Source organism: Saccostrea cucullata, unplaced genomic scaffold (assembly GCF_032062105.1).
Source record: "Saccostrea cucullata isolate Sc308-1 unplaced genomic scaffold, CSIRO_AGI_Scuc_v1 ctg278, whole genome shotgun sequence".
NCBI classification, from domain to species: Eukaryota; Metazoa; Mollusca; class Bivalvia; order Ostreida; family Ostreidae; genus Saccostrea; species Saccostrea cuccullata.
This window is the reverse complement of record NW_026928887.1, coordinates 222602-247500: the sequence shown is the minus strand read 5'-3', so window position 1 is coordinate 247500 and position 24899 is coordinate 222602. Positions and strand designations below refer to the sequence as shown.

The 24899-nt window shown below is 33.2% G+C and overlaps 1 protein-coding gene across 1 annotated transcript in view; it reads left to right on the top strand.

The window, feature by feature from the left end:
• The window catches only part of LOC134279049 (transmembrane 9 superfamily member 1-like), a 34868-nt gene extending 20098 nt beyond the window's left edge, over nucleotides 1-14770 (top strand). The window contains exons 8-15 of the mRNA XM_062761388.1: nucleotides 76-147; nucleotides 4824-4971; nucleotides 9229-9354; nucleotides 10432-10524; nucleotides 11285-11395; nucleotides 11756-11918; nucleotides 12084-12275; nucleotides 12736-14770. Coding sequence (XP_062617372.1) covers nucleotides 76-147; nucleotides 4824-4971; nucleotides 9229-9354; nucleotides 10432-10524; nucleotides 11285-11395; nucleotides 11756-11918; nucleotides 12084-12275; nucleotides 12736-12937 — 1107 coding nt within the window. The 3' untranslated portion in view covers nucleotides 12938-14770. The remainder of the gene's footprint in view (nucleotides 1-75; nucleotides 148-4823; nucleotides 4972-9228; nucleotides 9355-10431; nucleotides 10525-11284; nucleotides 11396-11755; nucleotides 11919-12083; nucleotides 12276-12735) is intronic.
• The last annotated feature ends 10129 nt before the right edge of the window (nucleotides 14771-24899 follow it).

Here is a 24899-nt window from a genome sequence, read left to right as displayed (position 1 = left end):
GTGATGTTTAAGTATGCCTAGATAGAGTGTCGGGGGGTAAATATGGTAGTCATGTTTTAGAAATATATATTTCAGATCCACTGGTTGTCCATTATCAACTCCATGGTGTTAGTTTTTCTTCTCATTGGCTTTGTGGTCATCATTCTGGTAAGGATTAATATTACTGTAAACTGATAATGAGCTCAGTGAGCAGCACAAAGTAAAGCACTGATAGATAGTAAATAAAACATTCTGGTAAGGATTAATATTACTGTAAACTGATAATGAGCTCAGTGAGCAGCACAAAGTAAAGCACTGATAGATAGTAAATAAAACATTCTGGTACATGTAAGAATTAATATTACTGTAAACTGATAATGAGCATAGCAAGCAGCACAACGTAAAGCACTGATAGATAGTTCTTAACATTAAACATTAAAACCGCACTGTTTAAGCCTTGGTTTGGCAATGAAGGCCTAACTTACCCTACAGCATGTGAAGTCAAGAGTCTAAACATGACAAATTTCACATGCGGTTTGACGAGTCGGATCTAATTTAAAATGGAATATATAAGTATCTGCACTCGCCCTAACAGTCGCACTGCAACATATTAGGAATACAGTAAAATCTGCTGTAAGCTGATAGGAATTCATTGTAAACTCTGCTGTAAACTGATAGGAATTCAGTGTAATGAAATCTGCCGTGAACTGATAGGAATTCAGTGTTATGAAATCTGCTGTAAACTGATAGGAATTCAGTGTAATGAAATCTGCCGTGAACTGATAGGAATTCAGTGTAATGAAATCTGCCGTGAACTGATAGGAATTCAGTGTTATGATATCTGCTGTAAACTGATAGGAATTCAGTGTAATGAAATCTGCCGTGAACTGATAGGAATTCAGTGTAATGAAATCTGCTGTAAACTGATAGGAATTCAGTGTTATGATATCTGCTGTAAACTGATAGGAATTCAGTGTAATGAAATCTGCCGTGAACTGATAGGAATTCAGTGTAGTGAAATCTGCCGTGAACTGATAGGAATTCAGTGTAAAATTTGTTGTAAACTGATAGGAATTCAGCATTAAATCTGTTGTAAACTGATAGGATTTCTATGTTAAATCTGATAATGATACCTATCAAAAAGTCCAACTGGTTTGATTTATGAGGAAAAGAACCATAGCAGTAACAGTTCAGCTACATATCAAAGATAAAGAAAATAGAACATTTCCAATTTAAGAAATTAAGTTGGAAGTACAGTTATGCTTTTATTAATCCAAAATGAAATTGTCTCGATAAATCCACCTGATAAGTAAAACACTTAATAAAACTCTCAAAGCATATGCATATTTATATACTGGTGTCCAATGTAAAAGCATAGAAGAAATTTTTCATAAATATAAATTAAAAGCTCATACAATATTTAAAAAAGTGAAGCAGCATCATTGAAAACATATAAATATAAATTAATTGTTTATACTCATACCTTTGGACTGAATAAAGGTCAATACACTTGTCTTTCATATTCTCTCACGTATTCCCAACTTATTTTAATGTAATATATTAAAACGTGTAATGAAAAACATGACAATAACTCATTAATCAGTGTCCTTGAAGTCACATGTAAATATTTTCCAATAAAACCTCAACCAAGTGAATTGACATTAATTTTACAATTAAATCCTCAGAGGTGATTCATTCCTCTGAACAAACTAGTTAAAATGATAATCTACCAACTGTATTCAATGTCAAAATATTTAAGATGTCAAAATATTTAAGACATGAAGTCCGTGTTTTCATGAATGTTGCAGGATAACCTTTGAAATATTGTTTGAAAGATAAAAGCCAAGGCGTTAGCCGAAGCTTTTATGTTTCAAACAACATTTCGAGTCCGAGGAGGTTATATTGCATCCTACATAGACTGGCTTGCCTGTCTGATCCTCGATATACAGACAGGTGACCAGTAATGTAAAGAGCCCTCTTCCGGCTGTGCTCATTGGCTGATAAAAACTCTCGCGCTGACGTAGAAATTTAAATGTGTCTGGGAAACCAAAACAGATCACAGAGTGCAGAGACATCAGACGTTATAGCGTTACCTTTTATAATTATAATTTTTGAAAAATTCTAGACCTACATATACTCGGTTTTTAATACTTACCGGTATATTCAGGATACTTTTCAATATTTGTCTAAAATACGAAAACATCGTTGTTTTATAAAAACCACGTGTTAAAGGATAGCACTGCATTAAAATCATCACATCCGCTAAGACTAATTTTAAAACCGGTTAACAAACCCGGAAAATTCTGGACTCTTTAAACCTTGAACTCTTGATCTCTCGCAGTTTTTCATTGGTCCGGCTGACTTCGAGGTATCGAGAGTTACCTGTTTTATTATATATTTCACTCACACCTTTCGCTTCGCCTGAATGTATTTTAATTACCTTGCGAAGCTCTTTAGCGAGGATTTAATTTTGGCATTATTAGCAAGGGTGCTGCAACATTCATTAATTGAAAATCACATTTTAAAATTAATTGCGTATTATTTGTAATAGCTCTCTCATTTTAAAATTGCTGGTTATTTCCACTGCCAATAAAAATAATATAAACCAACTATTATTCGCGTCATCTTTTACTCAGGATTTGTCTGGCTTAAGATCGATAGTCACCTTTATTTCCACGACCGACAGGAAATGCCAGTCTACATCATTCATGACAACAAGGACTTTATTTCTATTCTACTAAGAGCTCTAAAATAGGACTGATCATTTCCTCTATAGAGAAATGAATTAGGTCAACATGTCGCGTTATGCTGTTCCATTTAACACCAGAGGGGAAATATGTTTGCTTACCTGTATACAGAATGCAGACGATTTCAGCTTTCATTGCATTAAAATTACAAATTTGTTGCATAGATTGATTAATTTTAATGAATATACAATAACAAAATCGTATTTTTTTATTTTATTGCTTTAATATAAGAGTGGACTAAAATCAGATTGTTTAAATTGTGCAGGGAGGTCCATGGAACAGCCCCACTTAGCTATAAACATCGAAATTCATCAGCAACTTTATGCAATTTACAGTGTTTAGACTGCTTAAAAGATGACACATTGATGTGGTTTAAACAAGTATTTCATTCTATAGTCAAATATGCATTTGAACTGTACAGGTTTAATATATGTTTTTTATCTGATAATTCTGATAATTATTTGATGACGTTCGTGATTTATTGGAGAATAATGTCCCCGGCATTTCTTTGATCTCAGCAATAATCGTGGTAGAATATGTTACCATTAACACTCAAAGAAGATTTTTTACCGAAGTCTTGGATTGGTCATTGAAAAAAAAAATAAGTTTACAAATTCAAATCGTAAGAAGTATAGCCAAAGGCAGTTACATGGACAATTAATAAGCATGCTATGTTATTTTAATTTGATATTAAAAACATATTTTCTATAATATCTTGAAAATAAAAACTACTTCATATAATTTGGTAGATATATGTAAAAAGCAAAACAAAGATCATGTTTTTGAAAATATGTTTGTTAAGATAGTAAAGGATGTTTATGCTACAGGGTTGGCGTCCTAGTTAAACTAATACCGTATAAGTAGAATTTTTAGCGAGGATTTAATTTTGGCATTATTAGCAAGGGTGCTGACATTGCTAAAATTGAATATCGCTAAAAATTAATTGCGTATTATTTGTAATAGCTTCTTTAGTTAGCATTTTAAAATTGCTAAAATTACTTCTCACTAAAAATAAAAATACTGTAAACCAACTATTATTCGCGTCATCTTTTATTATGCGATTTGTCAAGATTTTTTTATATGGAATATTTATCACACTGTAGTGATGATTCTCTACAAATTCTTACCAAAATAAATGGTTCAAGGCGATTAATATTCGCAAGTTAAAGGAGGTCGCAGATCTCGCCGATATTTCTCGCACGCGAATAAAAGTTGGTTTACAGTACCAGATTTAAGGAAGAAATCGCTAAATTTGTGTCTCGCTAAAATTTCCATTTATACGGTATGTCCTCTTGCTTCCTATCTAAATCACATATTAAGCAAAGAGAATGCAAGGTAATGAAGGCAACCCTTTCACAAAAGAAGATTGAGAGCAACAGTTTGAGCATAGAAAGGGGAGGGCAGCAATATGCAAAAAGAAAGAAAAGGCAGACATTGTGAGAAAAAGAATTGGAGGGCAACAAAATGCTAAAAGGAAGAACAAGGCACTATTAATTTGAAATAAGGAAAGGGAACGGCAAGAATTTGAGATAAGGAAATACTGGGTCAATGGAGTTTTGAAAAAATATGGCACAGTTGCATAAACAAAAAACAATCTTGAAAAAGTAAGGGGTGGAAACAATGTGTTACACACAGAGAGAATGTAAAATTTGAGAACAGGAACTTTGACCTTTTGACCTCAAAATCAATAGGGGTCAACAAGGTGACAGGGAGTTGTTATGTAAAATTTCATTGCAATAGCTCAAATGGTTCTAAGAGAAACAAGGTGAGAACAGGAAGTGTTTTAACAGAGAGAAGGCTTATTTATGACCTTGAACAGCAACAAGGTGAAAATCAATAGGGGTCTTCTTTAAGGTGAGAACAGGGAGTTGCTATGCTAAACATTGCAAAAGCTCAAAGGAAGGGGCAACAGTGTGAGAAAAGCAGTTATCTTGTAGTGTTGCTGCAGACTTGCCAAAAGTACTGGTACTTTTTAGGGGGCATTGTAATTTCAAGATGTTGGCTTGGTTAAAAACAACCAAGAAAAAAGGAGAAATATATTAAAAATGGAAAGAAAGTTGATTACATTATCTTGTCATTTCGATTGTGTTTTTTCAGACTCGAGTGTTAAAAAGTGACTTTGCCCGATACAATGTGGATGATGAGGATGGTGAAGATCTGGATTCAGATGAAAACGGATGGAAGATTATCCACACTGATGTATTTAGATTTCCACCACAGAAAAATCTGTTTTGTGCAATATTAGGTAAGCATGGTTTGTATCAGGCAAAATTCATTTTACTTAAAATCCTTTTCTATTTCTAAAAAAACCACGATATTATCTTTTAATTGGGAAATGATTTGGAACGGAAAAACAGTCTGCTGTCAGTGTCTATGAACCAAAGGAGAAAATTAGCAGTCAACAGCATTAAGAAGTCTGTTACCAACAATACAATGAAGATATGTTCAATATATTTAATAAGTTGTCACCTCAGTCAGCTGTAACCTGGAAAATTAAGACTTTTATCCCCTTTTTATTCCTACATGTTATATTCTTTCAACAAATATGTTAAACTTGAAATTTTCTGGAAAGAAGATTTTCCCTCCTACCTACCGACCCAGTATTATTACCTTGAGTCGGGAGAGGTCAACAAACAATATTGTTATACCCCCAGAATAACAGTTCTTATACAACTCTATATAAGAAAAAGTTCAGCATTTTGACTATAAAGACTCCTGTTGGATTAGAACTGTTAAACAGACTGTTAAAAAACTGTTTAAATAAAAAGGCTATTGATCGCTGTGGCATCACATGGCCCTAAAACGGGTTTTCTTTATATCATTTGATAGACAATGTATGATTCATAGCAGCACAGACATTATAAGAAACTGAAGATGACAAAAACGTTACAAATGTTTTAAAAATAGAATAAAATAATCTTGGTGATTGTTTATGGCTTGTGCTGCTCTATTCATTTTTTGTCTGTTAAAATTTTATGGTGCATTGATTAAAATGTGCTGAAAATATCATAAATTTGTGCAAAAATTAATGGAATTTTTAAAAAATCTTCTTCTCCAGAACCCCCGCAAACGAAGTTTGGGCCAGGAATATAGAAACTCATGTGGAAGCATCCGTCCGTCCGTAGTCTGTGCAATCGTGTCAAGTTTGTTTCTTACAGAAGGACATTAGAATCTACTACTCCACACAAAGATTGCCCATGACCTAAGGGTGTGTCATGACCTATATAGGAAAAATTTGGGGAAATCTTCAAGGTCACTGGAAGAAAAATTTCATAACTCATGTGGATATCTTCCTCATGGATAAACTTGTAGGTTCTCATTTCACACAAAGATTGACCCATGATCCAAGGGTGTGTCATGACCTTGATCCAAGGTCATTTGGGGAAGTTCAAGGTCACTGGAAGAAAATATAATTCATGTTTGATAAATCTTTATAAAAAAACTTCTCCTGAAAAACCACTGGGCCAGGGAAGATCTAGTTAAATGGTTTCCATACAATATTTATATCAAATCAAAAGTATTCAAAAAATTAGTGTCATAAAATAGTAAATTTCTCTCAGTTTGATTAAATAGTAATTTTTAGCTCACCTCAATGAAGTTTGGGGAACTTATGTGATACCCTTGGTGTCCCAGGTTAAGGTTTTTGGAGCAGTTTTCTGTTAAAGTATGAGGGGCATTTCAAAAGTTCTGGCAACTGTTTCATAAAAGATTAACCGTTTTACAGAAATTACTGGGCCAGATATCATTGGAAAGATCAGCAAAATATATACATATTGTGACGTCACTTTATAATTTTTTGATGTAATAACTCCGGCCCTGATGGAATATAGGTGTTTAGCATACATGACCATAAAAATGACGTAACAAAAGACACATATAAAATTAAAATTTTCAAGACAACTTTTGCTCATTACTTCGGACGCAAGCTATGACACAAATGCCAGTTGGTGGTACGTTTACATAGACTACAATCTATCATATGGTAGATTCTAGTTTGTTTTGAAATGGTTTTATGTCAAACTTAGCATGGTTTTATCGAATCTCGCCCGGTTGCTCAAAGAGACCTAAATGTGGCCCCTGGGCCTCGTTGACAATGAGAAAAATAGGCGAGAGTGTTACAAAATTTGATGGCATAAATTCGTCAGAATTTTAACCAGATTTGTGGTATAGATGAAGGCTATATAAGTAGTTAAGTTTAGTGTGCATTTTTGACTATCCAAAATGACTCCTGTTGTAACCCAACTGTTAACAAATTCGCAAAAAACTGTTTAAATAAAAAGGCTATTACATCGCTGTGGCATATTCATTTTTTGGATTCAAAAGTCAAAAGCAGTAGTGAGTTTCTTTATATCAATTTGATAAAATATATGCATTCATAGCAGCACAGACATTATAAGAAACTGAAGACAACAAAATATATTACTCATGAAAACTTATTAATATACTAGTTTAATAAAAAATGTTTTATTTCAAACAATGTATGGCTATATAAAAGCTGCTCTATTCATGTAAATTGTCTTTAAAATGTTTATGATAGCATAACCGGACATAAACCGTAAAATGTACAATGAATAATGGAATTGCTGATAAACAGTATCATAGTCCTACTCTACCTCTTTGCAAATTAAAAATTTCTTTGAAATATTTTTTCAAATAAGCCTTTGGCAGCACTTTTGCATCGTCACTTGTGGATAAATGGTTTTTAGTACAATATTTATATTCAAATCAAAAGTATTCGTCATAAAAATTATAAGGTGACATAAAATAGTATATATTTCTCTCATTTGATATCAAACTAAATTTTTTCCGTAAAACGTTTAACTTTTTATTAAACAATTGTCCAGAAGGTTTTTGGAGCAGTTTTCTGTTAAAGTACTTTTATGTCCTATATTGATCGGACAAGCATGGAAAATGCTTCTAGTGTGTTTCATTGTACCAGATAGGGTTTTAGATGCTGCAATTTTAGCAAAGGAATGACCAGGTTATTGTTTTTGGAGCAGGTTAACAATTTTGGTGCAGTTTTTGGTGTAGGTCTTATTTCCAAGTAACTATAAGCTCTATTTTAACCCAGTTTGCATGAATGATACATCTAAGGATGCAAATAACCAGGCTTGCTTCAGATGCTGAATATGACCTACATTTTACAGATGAGTGAAAAGTTTAATGTTTTTGGTGCAGGTCCCATTTCTAAGTAACTTTGAGCCCTATGATGAACATACTTGCATGGGATGCACACTACAAGGCTTGCTGTGAATGCTGTATCTGACCTACATTTTCCAGATGAGTAAACAGGTTGAATTTTTTGCACAGGTCTCATTTCTAAGATACTATGACCCCTATGATAACCAAACTTGTATGGATGATACATATATGGATGTACATACTATTAGGCTTGCTTCGGATGTTGGATCTGACCTACATTTTACAGATGAGTGAAAAGATTAGTTTTTCATGCAGGTTTCATTTCCAAGTAACTACGAGCCCAATGTTGAGCAAATTCACAAGGATGAAACATCTAAGGACACACACTTATAGACATTTTATGGATGAGTGAACAAGTTAGATCCAGCATACATTTTCCAGATAATGGAAGAGGTAAAAGATTTCATGTTTATCACAACTTGCTTCCAAACTTGCATAGTGCTGGATTTTTAAACTTGAATTTGAAATACATTTTCGTGATGAGGGACTAGTTTGAAGTTTTTGGATATGACTATTTCTTTAGTAACTGCAAGCCCTAACAGGTCAAAATTGTTTAAAGTTTGCATTTTTGGGATGTAAACTTCTAGAATGTTAGTGAATTGTATGACTTAGCCTTAATGATAGATAACAATCATTGAGGTCAGGTCTTCAATCTCTGATCATGCTGATTACCTGTTTTTTCTTATGTTCTGGAGGTAAGGTTATAATTTTGAAAAAAAAATCTTTTCAAATACTGTATACAGTATTGATTCAATTTTTTTTTATCATATTGGTATAACAAAACAGTAACATTAGTTGAAAGGGGTCTGGAGCAAAAGTTGATCTGTCAGACCAGTGTGCAATCTGTTGCCCAAGGCCTTAGGCCTTTACAGTTTGCACTTTGCACACCGGTCCTATAGATAAACTGTTGCCCTCAACCCCAGTAAACAACAATATATTTTTTAAAATGGCCTTATGTCTTTCATAATATTTTTGTTTGACCATGATTTGAATTGCAAGGTAAACAGTTTAATTGTTTTTCCTCAAGGATAAATACCAAATCTTTGCTTGATTTAGTGGTAATTAAACATGTCTCTTTCATCAGGCAAGCAGACAGCTGTGTTACATTGTACAATAACAAAATTAGTGTGCCCACATGTATTATCAGATGTCAAATCTTTTATGAAAATATTATTGAATAATGAAAGATTAAAACTGCTTACTGTTGTGGCGGGATAATGTAGTTGACCTTGAAAAAACACAAGAAGTGAAGAGGAGTTTTGATCCAGAATTGTTATTTGTGTTCCTTCTTTTTTTTCAGGTGTAGGAAGTCAGTTTTTAGCTCTGGCCACTGGTATAATGCTGATGGCTGTTCTAGGAATGTTCAATGTACATAGACATGGGGCTATCAACTCAGCAGGAATAGTACTTTATGCCTTTACATCCTGTAAGTTTTAATAAATCACAGGAACGGAACCTTATAGAAAGATTTTCTGATCAGAACTGACCTATCATGTCCATCTGCCTGTATACCTATTATCCCCTGGTTTCACTGAATGTGGGCCTAGGTTGTTAATTTAGGTCTATTTTTTTATCTGTCATTCTGTCAGTATGTAACACTTTTGTATCTAAATGATATTTCAAAAAGGCCTTGGAGTTTTGCAATTAAGTTTTTTATCGCAAAAAATTACCTTTATTGGTTTTAAGGTCAAGGTTTAGATTTAGAATCTATTTTTTTGACTTTTTGCTAGCGCTCTCAAGTGCTAGTAACTACGTTAGTGCAAATTCCTGGAATATGCATGCTCGGCTTCACGGTCGTGGATTCTGGGAAAACTGAAAACTACTACAGATAGACCGTACGATAACAATTTTGTTGTATCATTGAATAACTTTGTTTATTTATTGTGTATCTTACACTTTAAAAATAACTATAAAATTGTAATACTTCAAATTTTCCCTTTATTCTGACAGAAAAGCCCGAGTCTGATTGTTGTAAACAAAGACAAGGGAGTTTTTTTTTTATGTCTAATCAAAATATGGACTCTACACGTGTATTTTCAAGACCTCACCACAGTAAAAATATATTCTATATGCTTGCAACCATGACAATGTAGGCCAAGCAAAAAGTTAATCCATCAACAAGGATTTACACTAAAAATTACAAACAAATCCATTATTTATAAAAAAAAAAAAAAATCTGTGTATGGCTTTTAAACTAACAGTTGTTGACAAAGATGACCCAAAGGGCCAAGCTACTTCACATCTTCTCATTCGGAACTCTCTGGAAACTCCAATGTGTCAACACAAAAACTTCATCCCCCCCCCTTGTGTCTTTACAAAAAAATATACCTTTATAACACCCCAGCCTCGATAAACATTAAAAAATTCAGCAAATTAAATCACTTGATCACAGACCTTCCTTTCTGTGTTTAAAAATTGCTTTGGTGCTAGCTCACCCATCTTTTTTAAAAGAATAACTTGTAATGTTTAGATTAGATATCTGTATAAAGTTGTTTAATTTCAGGTATAGCGGGGTATGTAGCCACCAACACCTACAAGAAGCTGGGTGGAGAAAGCTGGGTCTGGAACATCAACCTAACCTCCTGTCTGTTTGCTAGTATGTAAAAACATGGAATTGAAAGTTTCTTTCTTTTAAATGTTTTATGTACTTCACTTGAATTGTGACGTCAATCATGCCGAAATGTTTATTATTCTTCCAATAAGACTCAAGAAATACGCAGAGAATTGGTTGAAAAGAGGCTATTGGCTGATAATGCTATGATTAAAAAAAAAAACTGGTATTTTTTGTATGCTATAGGGCAGTGATTGGTTAAATAATTGTATTAGTAAAAATTGGTTTAAAAGTGGTAATGATTGGTTGATTATGAATAATTTGAAAAATGGTAAAAATCAGCCTATTTGATTTTTTCACTATATTTAGTTTCCTCATAAAATTTACCTAGCTTGGTATATATTTTTAAAAAGTTTATAATGCACTTTTAGCAGTAAGCTAACATATTCTGAAATTTGTTTTCATCTGTAAACCTTTGTCCATGTTTGTTATTTTATTGAAATAATTAACTAGTATTTTCCAAGTCTATTTCATTTTCCAAGACTAAGGAGAAAAAATGCAAAGAATTATCCACTTTTCTAAGCCTGTGACATGATATGAAGTCTCCTCCAAAGAAAAAAAAAAGTTTGTATCATCTGTCCTTAATGCTGGGAAATGTACATGTGTCTTGTTATTATATTTTCTGGTTAATTTTCTACATCAGATGCCAGATTTCTGGTCCTTTGACACATGACCACAAAGGGAGTAATAATTGCATAATTATTATATGTAAGGGGAGTAATTATTGCATACTTCCTTTTTTCAGTGCCCTTCTTCCTTATATGGGCAGTGATTAACTCTGTGGCATGGGGATACGGAACAACTCAAGCTTTACCATGGACTACAGTCGTCTTACTGATGTGTCTCTGGCTCTTTGGTAAGTAATTGTGGGGAGTGAAATATTTTTGTTGCTGATGATAATGCATATACAGTAACTTTTTAGTGCCCTAGCCATCCATTGATGGAGTTTTTACATTGAAGCTAAGTTTTACATCAGTGCACGAACATATTTTTTCAATCGATAGTACGATCTGGAATTAACATGTTGTCTATTGTTTTGGTATGTGTATATTCAAACTGATTTCTGATTTTTTGAACACTCTTTAAAAAAGAATTTATTGATGTGAAACACTCACATCTCGGCTAGCCAAGGGTTACTCTCCTTATGACGAAAGTAACATATCAGAAACCCTTGGCTAGTGATGATATAACACCTAGAGAACTAATATTATTTCAGTTGGATACCCTTTGACTGTGATTGGTGGAATTTTTGGTAAAAATTGGGCCCATGGATTTGATGCCCCCTGTAGAACTAAAAATATTGCTCGTGAAATACCACAAGTTCCCTGGTATAGATCAGCTTTTGCTCACTGTGTAGTCGGAGGGTTCTTGCCATTCAGGTAAAATGATCATTTTCAGTGACTATAACTTTATTTTATAAAAAGTCAGTAATATGTTCTTTACTGGTGCACATGATCATAAATTAGTTTCTAAGAACTAAGGTTAAAATGTAATTATGAGAGCAAACTTGAGGGGCAGTAAAACATATCTTTTTTTTATTGCAGTGCGATTTCTGTTGAGATGTACTACATATTTGCCACCCTGTGGGGACGTGAGCAGTATGCGTTATACGGGATTCTGTTCATCGTGTACGCCATTCTGATTGGGGTCACTGCCTGTATCTCTATCGCCCTGACCTACTTTCAGCTCTCAGCTGAGGATTATCGATGGTGGTGGAGATCCATATTCAGTGCAGGGTATGTGATTAACCATAGAATGCCTTCAGTTACTACCTTTTCATGATCAAAAAGTGCCCAGCCTTTGTTTCATTGTGTATTACAGTGACTATAGCCTGTATTGTTCAGTTCTAAAACTTGAAATATCTTTATGTAAAACACGTTAGAAAGAATTAATCTCGTATGGATTATGGTTGGATACCATTTGTATTATCAATTTAATTGTATTATTATCGGTATGAAAATTCTTTAAGATAAAAACACACAGCTCATTGAATTAATATAAAAATCATATCAAACCACAAACCATGGAAGGTTCTACAGCAGGTACATGTATCAGATTTTTCAGAGAAATTTTTTTTTTGCACTGACAAAGGTTTTTAATTATCAATCACTTTTAATCTTAGTTTGGGTGAGGTCAAACCAAAACGTTTGAAAAATGTGTAATTGTGATACATGGATCACTTTTTTTATTTTTCAGATCCACTGGAATTTTTGTCTTTCTGTATGCCTTGTTTTACTACTTCAAGCGGTCCAACATGTCGGGTGCCTTACAGACTATTGAGTTTTTCGGCTACACTTTTCTCACATGTTACGTCTTCTTCTTGATGCTGGGGACTGTCTCGTTCTTTGCATCACTGCATTTTGTACGATACATTTATGTGAACTTGAAAATGGACTAAAAGCGTTGAAATTGAATTTTGATTGTGTGACACAAGCATGTTACTTCTTTGTAAGATGTCTATCAGTCAGATTTATTTATAAATGTATTCCTTGGCTTCTGTTAGAAAATCATGTTTTAATTCTTCATTTTCTTACTTTGAGCTCATGTCACCTTGACTAAATTAAAAAAAAAAATCTGCTTAATGAGTTTTCAGCCATGGATTTATAGATATTGTATAGTAAAAAAAAAAAAATCACTTCATTTTTCTATGACTACATTATACTCATGTATGCCATACTGGAACATGTTGAAAATTCATTTTGGGGATTTTCTTGTAATGGCAGTGTTCAAAACTCTAGTTTTTTCATGTTTTGTCATGAAAACATTTTTTTTTTTCATATTTCTTTCTAAATGTCATTATCAACTTTATATTGTGTATTAACACAGCTTCAATGAGTGTGTACCTATACATTATTAAAACACACACACACACACAATTTAAAAAAAAACTATATATGGTAAAGGCATAATTCTGCCCTCATAAAAGTCAAACTTTTTTTATAATTTAAAATATGCACAATTGTATGAAATATCATCTGAATGTGAAATATATTGTAGATTAGAGGAAGATTTTTGACTATTTTTGTCTCTTAGACATCACAGTCTCATTGGATTAATATGATATCTTGAGAAAGGGGATGAGTGGACAAATGGTTAATTTTAATTACAGAATGGACACTGGGTTAGGTAGAGTATTCATACTTTTCATGGATATCATTCTACACATTAGCAACATTATCAACATTGGTTGAAAGATTGAGACCAATCTGACATGCGCTCTATGTAACCGGTGTTGAAATAAATGCCATTTTCTCACAAAATTATAAACATTTTAAAATTTACATCATTTTTGTGACATCTTGTTTAATGCTCTTAATATTTTTCCCTTTCCTTTTTGTTAAGTCACTTTTTAAATTATTTTTATAGTTGACCAAGTGATAAAATATTACAAATCATGTTTTTGTTGAGAAATGATGCAGTATTAATGTATCAATTGATTAGAAAATACTGCCCTTTTTCACCCATGTGCAAAATGGTGGTAATTGTTTCTGAAAAAGTTTAACTTCAATTACACTTAAAAGTATTTAACACTTTTTTTGAATTGGCTCACACTTGTTCATAGTTATGATTTGTTTAAGGTATGAAGTGGTGTGAGTGCGAGGAATATTTGTACACAGTAGTCATTATTTACAACTGTTGTTACCGATTATGAATGACAATACATTGACATTTTGGTTGAATTACACCCGATAATGACTACTCTCTAATGGCTTATGGTGACTGGGACTCGTGCTTAACATTGTGGTTGATATTTATAATCAAAGTAGATAAAAACTTTAAAAGTGGAAACTTAAAGATTGCATTTAATCAATACACTTTTCACTTGAAACTTAAAAAACATACAAGTACATAGTCTGGCATTGAACAGGAAGCTTCAAGGTTGTTTAAGAATCAAAAACAAGTCTAAAAAATTAAAGTGTTGGTATTTAATGTCTATGAATTAAATTGTTTATCTACTTGCCATACAAACAATCTATTTGGATTTTTTGAAAGAAATTACATCTGCAGACATAACAAGACTGTGACATTTCATCATGATATTTACCATCAAGGGTTTTAGGGATGTTATAACATGTTATTTTAAGTTCTTTGAGTGTTGATGATGTTTTTACATAGTAAATATTATATCAGTTATTCATTATTTAAGACCTTTTTATAACATAGATAAGACTTCATCTTTAAAATAAATTTTAAAAAAATACATGTATAAAAAAAAATTCCCCTAAAAAAATGCAACATGTACTTACATGTATAACTGTTGAAATGAAGCTAATTGTGGTATATTTTTCTTTAAGAGAAATTAGAAATATTTTTATTATGATAATAAAGTGAAAAAATGTATTACTCTTTTTTCTTTTTAAAATTTGTTCTTTTTAATAAAATTAAGAAACTCCCATTAACTTTGAAAATTGAAAATTTAAATTCAGTTACATTTATTTGAAATTTTGACATAATCTTGTTATCAGATAAACTTTGTGAGACTTTGAAATGTATATAAATTTAATAAATGCCAGGAAAATAACTGATACTGTACATGTACATTTTGCTTTTTGAAGAACACAATGACTGCAATTTTTTTCTCAGTTTGGCATGCAGACTTCTTCAAGAATATTTTCCTTGACTGTATCTTTTGTCAATTTTATGATTACTAATATATAAGAAAAGTTATTGTCAGAAAACCTAAGCAAGAATTATTCAATTTACTCTGACAATTTTGTGAAGATCTTGCAAAAGTTTGTATTTTCTTCCTTAAGTTTGTACATGTATATATCCATAGAATACTTCAGATTTTAAAGTAGTAATGTGTTTAAGATAACATCACATTTGACAGGTTATACATGTAATGTATACATCCAGTATACAGCATTTGTATGTATATCTCTCACACCTTCTTGATGTAACTGTTGGTATATAGTTTGTTATGGTTATGATAAATTATATTTGACATTGGAACACGTAACAAACTTGGGACAATTTTATGATAAGAATGTTTGATCATTTAATATGTTTTAAAATGTTTATCCAAGAAAAGTCCACCATTCATTTCTGTCTTTAGAAAAAAGAATTTGAATGGAGGGTGGTACAATAAAACAGACTAGTTTACTTGTATTTTTGGTTGAATGTCCTGCTTAGGATCACTATTGTGCCATTGTAGTCTGTATTTCAAGCAAAATTTCTACAGATTTTTAAACAAATGGCCATCGGTATCTTACAAACATGGGGAAATCGGGAGATTTGGTTAAAAAAATGAAAAAGCCATTGCATCTTGGACACATGGCATTGTATGTAGCTTTTGAAGGGTAATGATGAACATGGCTTTGTAATATTAATCTTTGGATCTGTATAATTGCAGTGTTTTGAGTGCTAGACATTGGCTGAATGTATTATATAATAATAATAATTAAGGGATTAATATGGAATATTTTTTCTGATATTTGTAATTTGGACAAATGTTTTGTGTATTTTATTGTTCTTTGATGAATCATGCAAATATGTGATAGCAGTTTTATGTTCATGATGCTTGAAAAGGAAATGTGTAGCATTTTGAATTATGTTTGTTATAAAGTACTTTTTTGTGCATAATCCTTGAAAGTTAAAGCATTTTTTAGGAAAATTCAAAATTATCAGCACTTGTTAGATGTTCCTAACAATATTTTTTTTTAATTTTCAATCGGGTTGGTTTGCATAAGTATAAATTGGTAAATTAAGTCTCACATTTCATAATTCAATAATAAAGAATTTCAATTATTGCACAATTTTTATTTGTATGTTACAACTGTAGCAGTGATAATCCATTATATCTCTGTTTTCTGTATATGATTATTATTATGATTTACTATCCTTTAATATGGTAACATTGCTCTTGTACATAGTACTTTTACGACATCATTATAAATGTTATGGTCATTATATTTACAGTGATTTGAGTTAATTATAAGGCTTGTAACTAGATCTTTATGGTGACTCCTGGTGTTCAACAAGATGTCCTTGTTTGGAGTTATGTACAGTTTCACAAATGGTGATACAGTAAAAAATATATATTGTTTTGGGATATCTGTTGAATAAATCTTAACTGTATGTTACAAATTGCAAGCTTTCATTTTAAAGCCTAAGTTTGATCACATATCATATATTAATTCATCAAATAAACCCTTGGCTCTAATGCACAATTTTCTAAAAAGATTTCAACTTTGCATATTGAGGATCTAACATGCAGGAAGTGGATACAAATGCCATTTCTTGGCCTCCTGGTGTGCAAGGTGTGAAACTAAGATGATTTCACTATTAACCAGAAGTCTCTGATGAGACTGTAGCTCTACTGGTCTGTACGTATAACTAAGGAAAAGTAGCACTTGAATTTGAAACTTTGCTACAGGCAGCAAAAATAGAATAATGTATCTTAGTGTAGTGTGCTTGTGTGCCAAATTATATTGAAATCAGACCAAAATTGTAGGAGGAGTAGCGTTTTAATGGAATTTCACAGAAATGTCTAATTTTAGTAGACATGGAAACACCATCAAAATCAAAAACCGATGTACTAAATATGTACCTTAGTGTAGTTTACTTGTGTGCCAAATTATATTGAAATCAGCCCAAACTGTAAGGAGGAGTAGCGTTTTAAAAGAATTTTAAAGAAATGTCTATTTTTAGTAACCATGGCAGCACCGTTCATCGATATCAAAAAACAATGCACTAAATACGTATCTTAGTGAAGCCTACTTGTGTGCCATGTAATATTGAAATCAGACCAAAACTGTAAGATGAATAGCGTTTTAAAAGAATTTCACAGAAATGTCTATTTCTAGTATTCATGGCAACACCAATCATCGAAATCAAAAACCGATGCACTAAATTCTGCATCTTAAGGTAGTCTACTTGCTTGCCAAGCTATATTGAAATCAGACCAAAACTGTAGGAGGAATAGTGAATTAAAGTAATTTTACAGAAAATTCTATTTTTTGTAACCATGGCAACACCGTTCATCGAAATCAAAAACCGATGCACTAAATTATGTATGTTAAGGTAGTCTACTTGTGTGCCAAATTATATTGAAATCAGACCAAAACTGTAGAACAAGAGGCCCATGGGCCACATCGCTCACCTGAGCAATGTGGCTAGGAAAGGTAGTCTACTTGCGTGCCAAATTATATTGAAATCAGACCAAAACTGTAGAACAAGAGGCCCATGGGCCACATCGCTCACCTGAGCAATGTGGCTAGGAAAGGTAGTCTACTTGCGTGCCAAATTATATTGAAATCAGACCAAAACTGTAGAACAAGAGGCCCATGGGCCACATCGCTCACCTGAGCAATGTGGCTAGGAAAAAGCATAAATCAGTTTATTATTGAAAAGTTAAAACCCAATAGTGGTCCCAAACAATCCTTAAAAGGGAGAGGGTATGATCTGAACAAACTTGAATCTACACTAACTAAGGATGCTTGCATATTTTTTTGACTACCTGTTGCTTTATTGCCCATTACATTTGAATTTACATTGTGGGCCTTTGTGGCCCTGCCCTACCCCCAGGGGTCATGACTTGAACAAAATTGAATCTACACTACCTGAGAATGCTTCCATATGAATAAGACTAATCATGGCTTTGCTATTTCTGAAAAGAAGATTTTTAAAGATTTTTTCTACATGTTTCTATGTAAAACTTGGATTCCATGTTGTGGCCCCGCCCTACCCCCAGGGGTCATGATCTGAACTAATTTGAATGTCCACTAGCTGAGGATGCTTCCATAAAAATATGATCATTCATGCCTTTGCTATTCCAGAGAAGAAGATTTTAAAAGAATTTTCCTATATATTTCTATGTGAAACTTTGATCGGCCATTGTGGCCCCGCCCTACACCAGGGGGTCATGATTTGAACAAACCTGAATCTACACTACCTGAAGATGCTTTCATATAAATATAAATATAACTTGCCTTTGTTAATTCTTGAGAAGATTTTTAACAGATTTTCCTATATATTTCTATGTAAAACATTGATCAGCCATTGGTGCCCCGCCCTACCCCCGGGGGTCATGATTTGAACAAATTTGAATCTACACTACCTGAGGTAGCTTCCCTATAAGTTTTAACTTTCCTGGCACAGTGGTTCTTGAGAAGAAGATTTTAAAAGACTTTTCCCATATATTTCTATGTAAAACTATGGTCGGCCATTGTGGCCCCGCCCTACACCTGGGGGTCATGATTTGAACAAACTTGAATTTACACTACCTGAGGATGCTTCCCTATAAGTTTCAACTTTCCTGGCACAGTGGTTCTTGAGAAGAAGATTTTTAAAGAATTTTCCTATAAATTTCTATGTAAAAATTTGATTGGCCATTGTAGCCCCGCCCTACCCCCGGGGGTTATGATTTAAACAAACTTGAATCTGCACTACCTGAGGATGCTTCCTTATGAGTTTCATCTTTACTGGCAGAGTGGTTCTTGAGAAGAAGATTTTTAAAAAATTTTCCTATATATTTCTATGTAAAAATTTGATTGGCCATTGTGGCCCCGCCCTACCCCCGGGGGTCATGATTTGAACAAACTTGAATCTACACTATCTGCGAATGCTTCCCTATAAGTTTCATCTTTCCTGGCACAGTGGTTCTTGAGAAGAGGATTTTTAAAGAATTTTCCTATATATTTCTATGTAAAACTTTGATCAGCCATTGTGGCCCCGCCCTAACCCCGGTGGTCATCACTTGAACAAATTTGAATCTACGCTACCTGAGGATGCTTCCCTATAAGCTTCATCTTTCCTGGCACAGTGGTTCTTGAGAAGAAGATTTTTAAAACATATCATCAAATTTTCACTATTTCTAAATTATCTCCCCTTGAACAAGGGTGTTATGTGTATGTAGTCCGACTTTAAATAAAATTTACTACTACTACTACTACCTTCATTTTGAACAAACTTGAATCCCCTTCACCTAAGGATACTTTGTGCCAAGTTTGGTTGAAGAAGTGAAAATGTGAAAAGTTAACGACAACGACGACAGACAACGGACAAATTTTGATCAGGAAAGCTCACTTGAGCCTTCGGCTCAGGTGAGCTAAAAAATGGTTACAGACAAATGGATGGACGACGGACACCTTACTATCGCATAAGCTGTTCTGGTCTCTGACCAGTAGAGATAAAAATCATGGAGCTATATATATATTAGCATCCTCTGAAAGTGTAGATTCAAGTTTGTTCAAATCATGACCCTCAGGGGTAGGGGACAGTGGGGGATCACAGTTTAACATAGGATTACATAGGAAAAATCTTTTTAAAAAAATTTCCTCAAGAACAACAAAGCCATGATTGGTGATATAGTAATATGGTAGCATCCTCTGCTAGTGCTAGTGAAGATTCTAGTTTCTTCAAATCATGACTCCTGCAAGGGTGGGGCCTTTGTGGGTGATGAAAGAAGGATTACATAGAATTTTTTTAAAATTCTTCATAGAATTTTTTTTAAATTCTTCTTTAGAACAGCAAAGCTGTGATTGTTTATAGTTATATGGAAGCATCCTCCGGTAGTGTAGATTGAAGTTTTTTTTCAAATCATGCCCCCCAGGGGTAGAGTGGGGCCACAATGGGTTTTACATCAGAATACATGGTAGAAATCATTAAAATTCTTCACAAAGCGATGATTGATCATCAATTCAAAAGCATCAAAAAAGGTAATGTAGAAATAATGAACAAAGAATAATAGAGGAATCATTTTTGTGGATTGTATTTAAGAAATTATGAAGGCTATGGCTATATCAATAAAAATTTTCATCTTATAAACAGCAAAGCTATAATTTGTCATATTAATTCAAAAACAATCTTAAGAATTGTAGATTTAAATTGTTCAAATACACCCCCCCCCTTCTTCATCGAACCCACTTATATTGATAAATTTAAGTTTTTCAATACTGAACTGATTTCTGCTTTTACCTAGCTAAATGCTCCGGTGAGCGCCGAGCTCCTGGGCTTCTTGTATTCATATGAAGCAGAATAAATCCCATTGAACTTAAAATTAAAGATACCGTGCAGAGTCTGACACATCTATTTCATACAGGTAGAATTTTTTTAGTAAAAGTTCTTTTTGTTTTAGTGAAACCAGTTTTTAAAATTTGATAATGATTACAAAAAAGATGCCAATTACACGAAACACGTGCCGCAAAGTACAGATTTATTGTTTTTAAGCTTCGTCACGGAACATTGGTTTTCGTCGATGATATTTGATTTTCTTTCAACAATCGTTGAGAAGACTCATTTGTTGTAATATTTTGAGAATATCATACCATTCTATTAATTAGTTTTTGAATAAATACATTTATTAGAGTGATCACTTAGAAGTTTTTTTTAAAAATGTAATGTGTAGAATGATAATATAAATGAAATATTGTTCTCGAGCAGGCCTGCTCTCTGTGATTTTATAGTAAAAATTGAACAAAATTTGTTCAATTTGTCCCCTTTCCGAAAAATAATACAAAATCCGAATAGCTTGTGAAGTAATATAAACAAAAATTGTCAATAACCTACTTTGAAATTATATGTTTTGTTAATTCAGATATCTCATACAATATACAACTTTCGTGGGAACAAAAATATGCAATGTACTGTATATTGTCCTTTCTTAAATGAAAGAAGCTATTGACAAACAAAATGGTGAAACAAGATATCAACAGTGACGTTTAAAATCAACATTTTGCGTTAAGAATTAATGGACACTAAACTATGACTATTGGACTGATGGATACCAAACAAAGTGTTACTTTTGAACTGATGGACACCAAACTTAGTGTTACTATTGGACTGATGGATACCAAACTAAGTGTTACTATTGGACTGATGGACACCAAACTAAGTGTGACTATTGGACGGATGGACACCAAATTAAGTGGGACTATTAGACTGATGGATACCAAACTAAGTGTTACTATTGGACTGATGGACACCAAACTAAGTGTTACTATTGGACGGATTAACAACAAACTAAGTGTGACTATTGGACGGATGAACAACAAACTAAGTGTGACTATTGGACGGATGGACACCAAATTAAGTGGGACTATTAGACTGATGGATACCAAACTAAGTGTTACTATTGGACTGATGGACACCAAACTAAGTGTTACTATTGGGCTGATGGACACCAAACTAAGTGTTACTACTGGACTGATGGATACCAAACTAAGTGTTACTATTGGACTGATGGACACCAAACTAAGTGTTACTATTGGGCTGATGTACACCAAACTAAGTTTTACCACTGGACTGATGAATACCAAACTAAGTGTGACTATTAAACTGATGGACACCAAACTAAGTGTTACTATTGGAGTGATGGACACCAAACTAAGTGTAACTATTGGACTAATGGATACCAAACTAAGTATGACTATTGGACTCAAGGACATCAAACTAAGTGACTTTTGGACTGATGGATACCAAACTAAGTGTGACTATTACACTGATGGACACCAAACTAAGTGTGACTACTGGACTGATGGACATCAAACTAAGTGTGACTATTGGACTGATGGATACCAAACTAAGTGTGACTATTACACTGATGGACAACAAACCAAGTGTGACTATTGGACTGATGGACATCAAACTAAGTGTGACTATTGGACTGATGGATACCAAACTAAGTTTTACTATTGGACTGATGGATACCAAACTAAGTATGACTATTGGACTCAAGGACATTAAACTAAGGGTTACTGTTGAACTGATGGATACCAAACAAAGTGTTACTTTTGAACTCATGGACACCAAACTTAGTGTTACTACTGGACTGATGGATACCAAACTAAGTGTTACTATTGGACTGATGGCCACCAAACTAAGTGTGACTATTAGACTGATGGATACCAAACTAAGTGTGACTATTAGACTGATGGATACCAAACTAAGTGTTACTTTTGAACTGATGGACACCAAACTTAGTGTTACTATTGGACTGATGGATATCAAAGTAAGTGTGACTATTAGACTGATGGATACCAAACTAAGTGTTACTATTGGACTGATGGACACCAAACTAAGTGTGACTATTGGACTGATGGACACCAAACCAAGTGTGACTATTGGACTGATGGACACCAAACTAAGTGTGACTACTGGACTGATGGACACCAAACCAAGTGTGACTATTAGACTGATGGATACCAAACTAAGTGTGACTATTAGACTGATGGATACCAAACTAAGTGTGTCTATTAGACTGATGGATACCAAACTAAGTATTATTATTGAACTGATGGACACCAAACTTAGTGTTACTATTGGACTGATGGATACCAAACTAAGTGTTACTATTGGACTGATGGACACCAAACTAAGTGTTACTGTTGGACTGATGGATACGAAACTATGTGTTACTATTAGACTGATGTACACCAAACTAAGTGTTACTCTTTGACTGATGGACACCAGACTAAGTGTGACTATTGGACTGATGGACACCAAACTAAGTGTTACTATTAGACTGATGGACACCAAACTGAGTGTTAATATTGGACACCAAACTACGTGTTACTATAAGTTTGATGGATACGAAACTATGTGTTACTATTGGTCCCTTAAGTGGCTTTGTTGGAGGCACAAAATTGATTTTCTGATTAAAGTTTGATGTATTTATTATTTAAATAAACGTCATTCTTTTTAATGATTAATACAACAATTTATAGGTATTAGCACTTTGAAATTGAGAATATTTTATATTACTAGTATTACTGTTCCATTTAAGTAAAAAATGGAGGGGGAAAATTGACAGCCGCTTTTTCTACAGATTTATTATATTTGTGTATGTGGGTTCAGGCGCGGATCCAGGAATTGAAGTTAGAGGGGCGCCAAAAGTAGGCAAGGGGTCTGGGGGCCGCCTTGGGTCCAGGATTCCTGGATTCTAGAGATTTTGTAGGGTAAGAATGAGGTCTACCAAGTATACATATTTACATTTTCTAGGCGAAACTGTGATTTACGTTAATTTTGACAATTTTAGGGGGGGGCGCCGGGTGTGCCCCCCCCCCTTAAATCCGCCACTGGGGTTTTTCCAACCCAAACAAAGCATTTTTATTAGCATTTTAGCTCACCTGAGCCGAAGGCCGAAGTGATCTTTTCTGATCAAAATTTGGTCGTTGTCTGTCGTCGGCGTCGTTGTTGTCGTCGTAAACTTTTAACATTTTCATCTTCTTCTCAAGAACCACTGGGCCAATTTCAACCAAACATGCCACAAAGTATCCTTGAGTAAAGGCGATTCAAGTTTGTTCAAATTAAGGGCCACAGCTTCTTCCAAGGGGAGATAATTATGAATTGGTGAAAAATTTATGGTATCTTTAAAAAATCTTCTCAAGAACCACAGGGCCAGGAAAGATGAAACGTATGTGGAAGCATCCTCAGGTAGTGAAGATTCAAGTTTGTTCAAATCATGGGAAAATTTTGTTGCAAATCTGTAATGATCTATTTCAATGATAGAAAAATACAACTTTTATAAATTAACTTCTGTTGTTCATATTTGCGATGGAAGAACTTTTTATAAGCTTTGAAACTAAATTACATTATTGTCGCCCTCTTTGATATTCATTTCATATAAAATGCTATTCATTCGACTGTACAGTCTTCTAAAACAATACCAAATTTTCTTTTGGTGTTTTTGATTATAATAGTTTAATCTACACACAAATTGATCATAATAACACATTTTAACTGCAAAACAAAAGAAATTTCTCAAAAATGCAACTCATATTGCTTCAATTATTCTTTTAAAACTTTCATAATTTGAATACGTTATTTATTTCTGTTGATAAAGCAATTTGTGAGTACCTGTTCAAATTTCGAGATCACGTGACGAAAACAATCCCGTCTTTTCACAGCACCGTATGCACAGGCACTTGTTTCTGTAATAAATTTTTGACCCATAGTAAAATAATATTATATATTTATATACGAATTTTAATAACTTTAAATGATTATATGTGGGAATAATCATCAAATTCTTGAGATATGTTGTCAGAAATGAATTTTGTTCAATTCTTTTTTTAAGTTATATTTATATACGAATTAATAACTTTAAATGATAACTGAGCTTTAATCAATATACATACTATTGTTAAAGTATAGTATAGATTATGTAAAATCATAATTTTGCAAACAATATTACAAGAAAAAAATGTGGAAAATGAAAAAAAAAAATTTTTTTTTCGAATTTTCTCTATGTAACTATAAATTGACATTTATTCTTGCACATTTTCTTCAAATAAGAAGATATCAAAAATTCAAATAGATATTGATGTTCTTTTTGTACATACCCACCAGGCATAGATCAGCTTTCTTATCGTCCTTGAGAAAATCATATCATAGTCATTGAAACACGATTTTTGTAATAT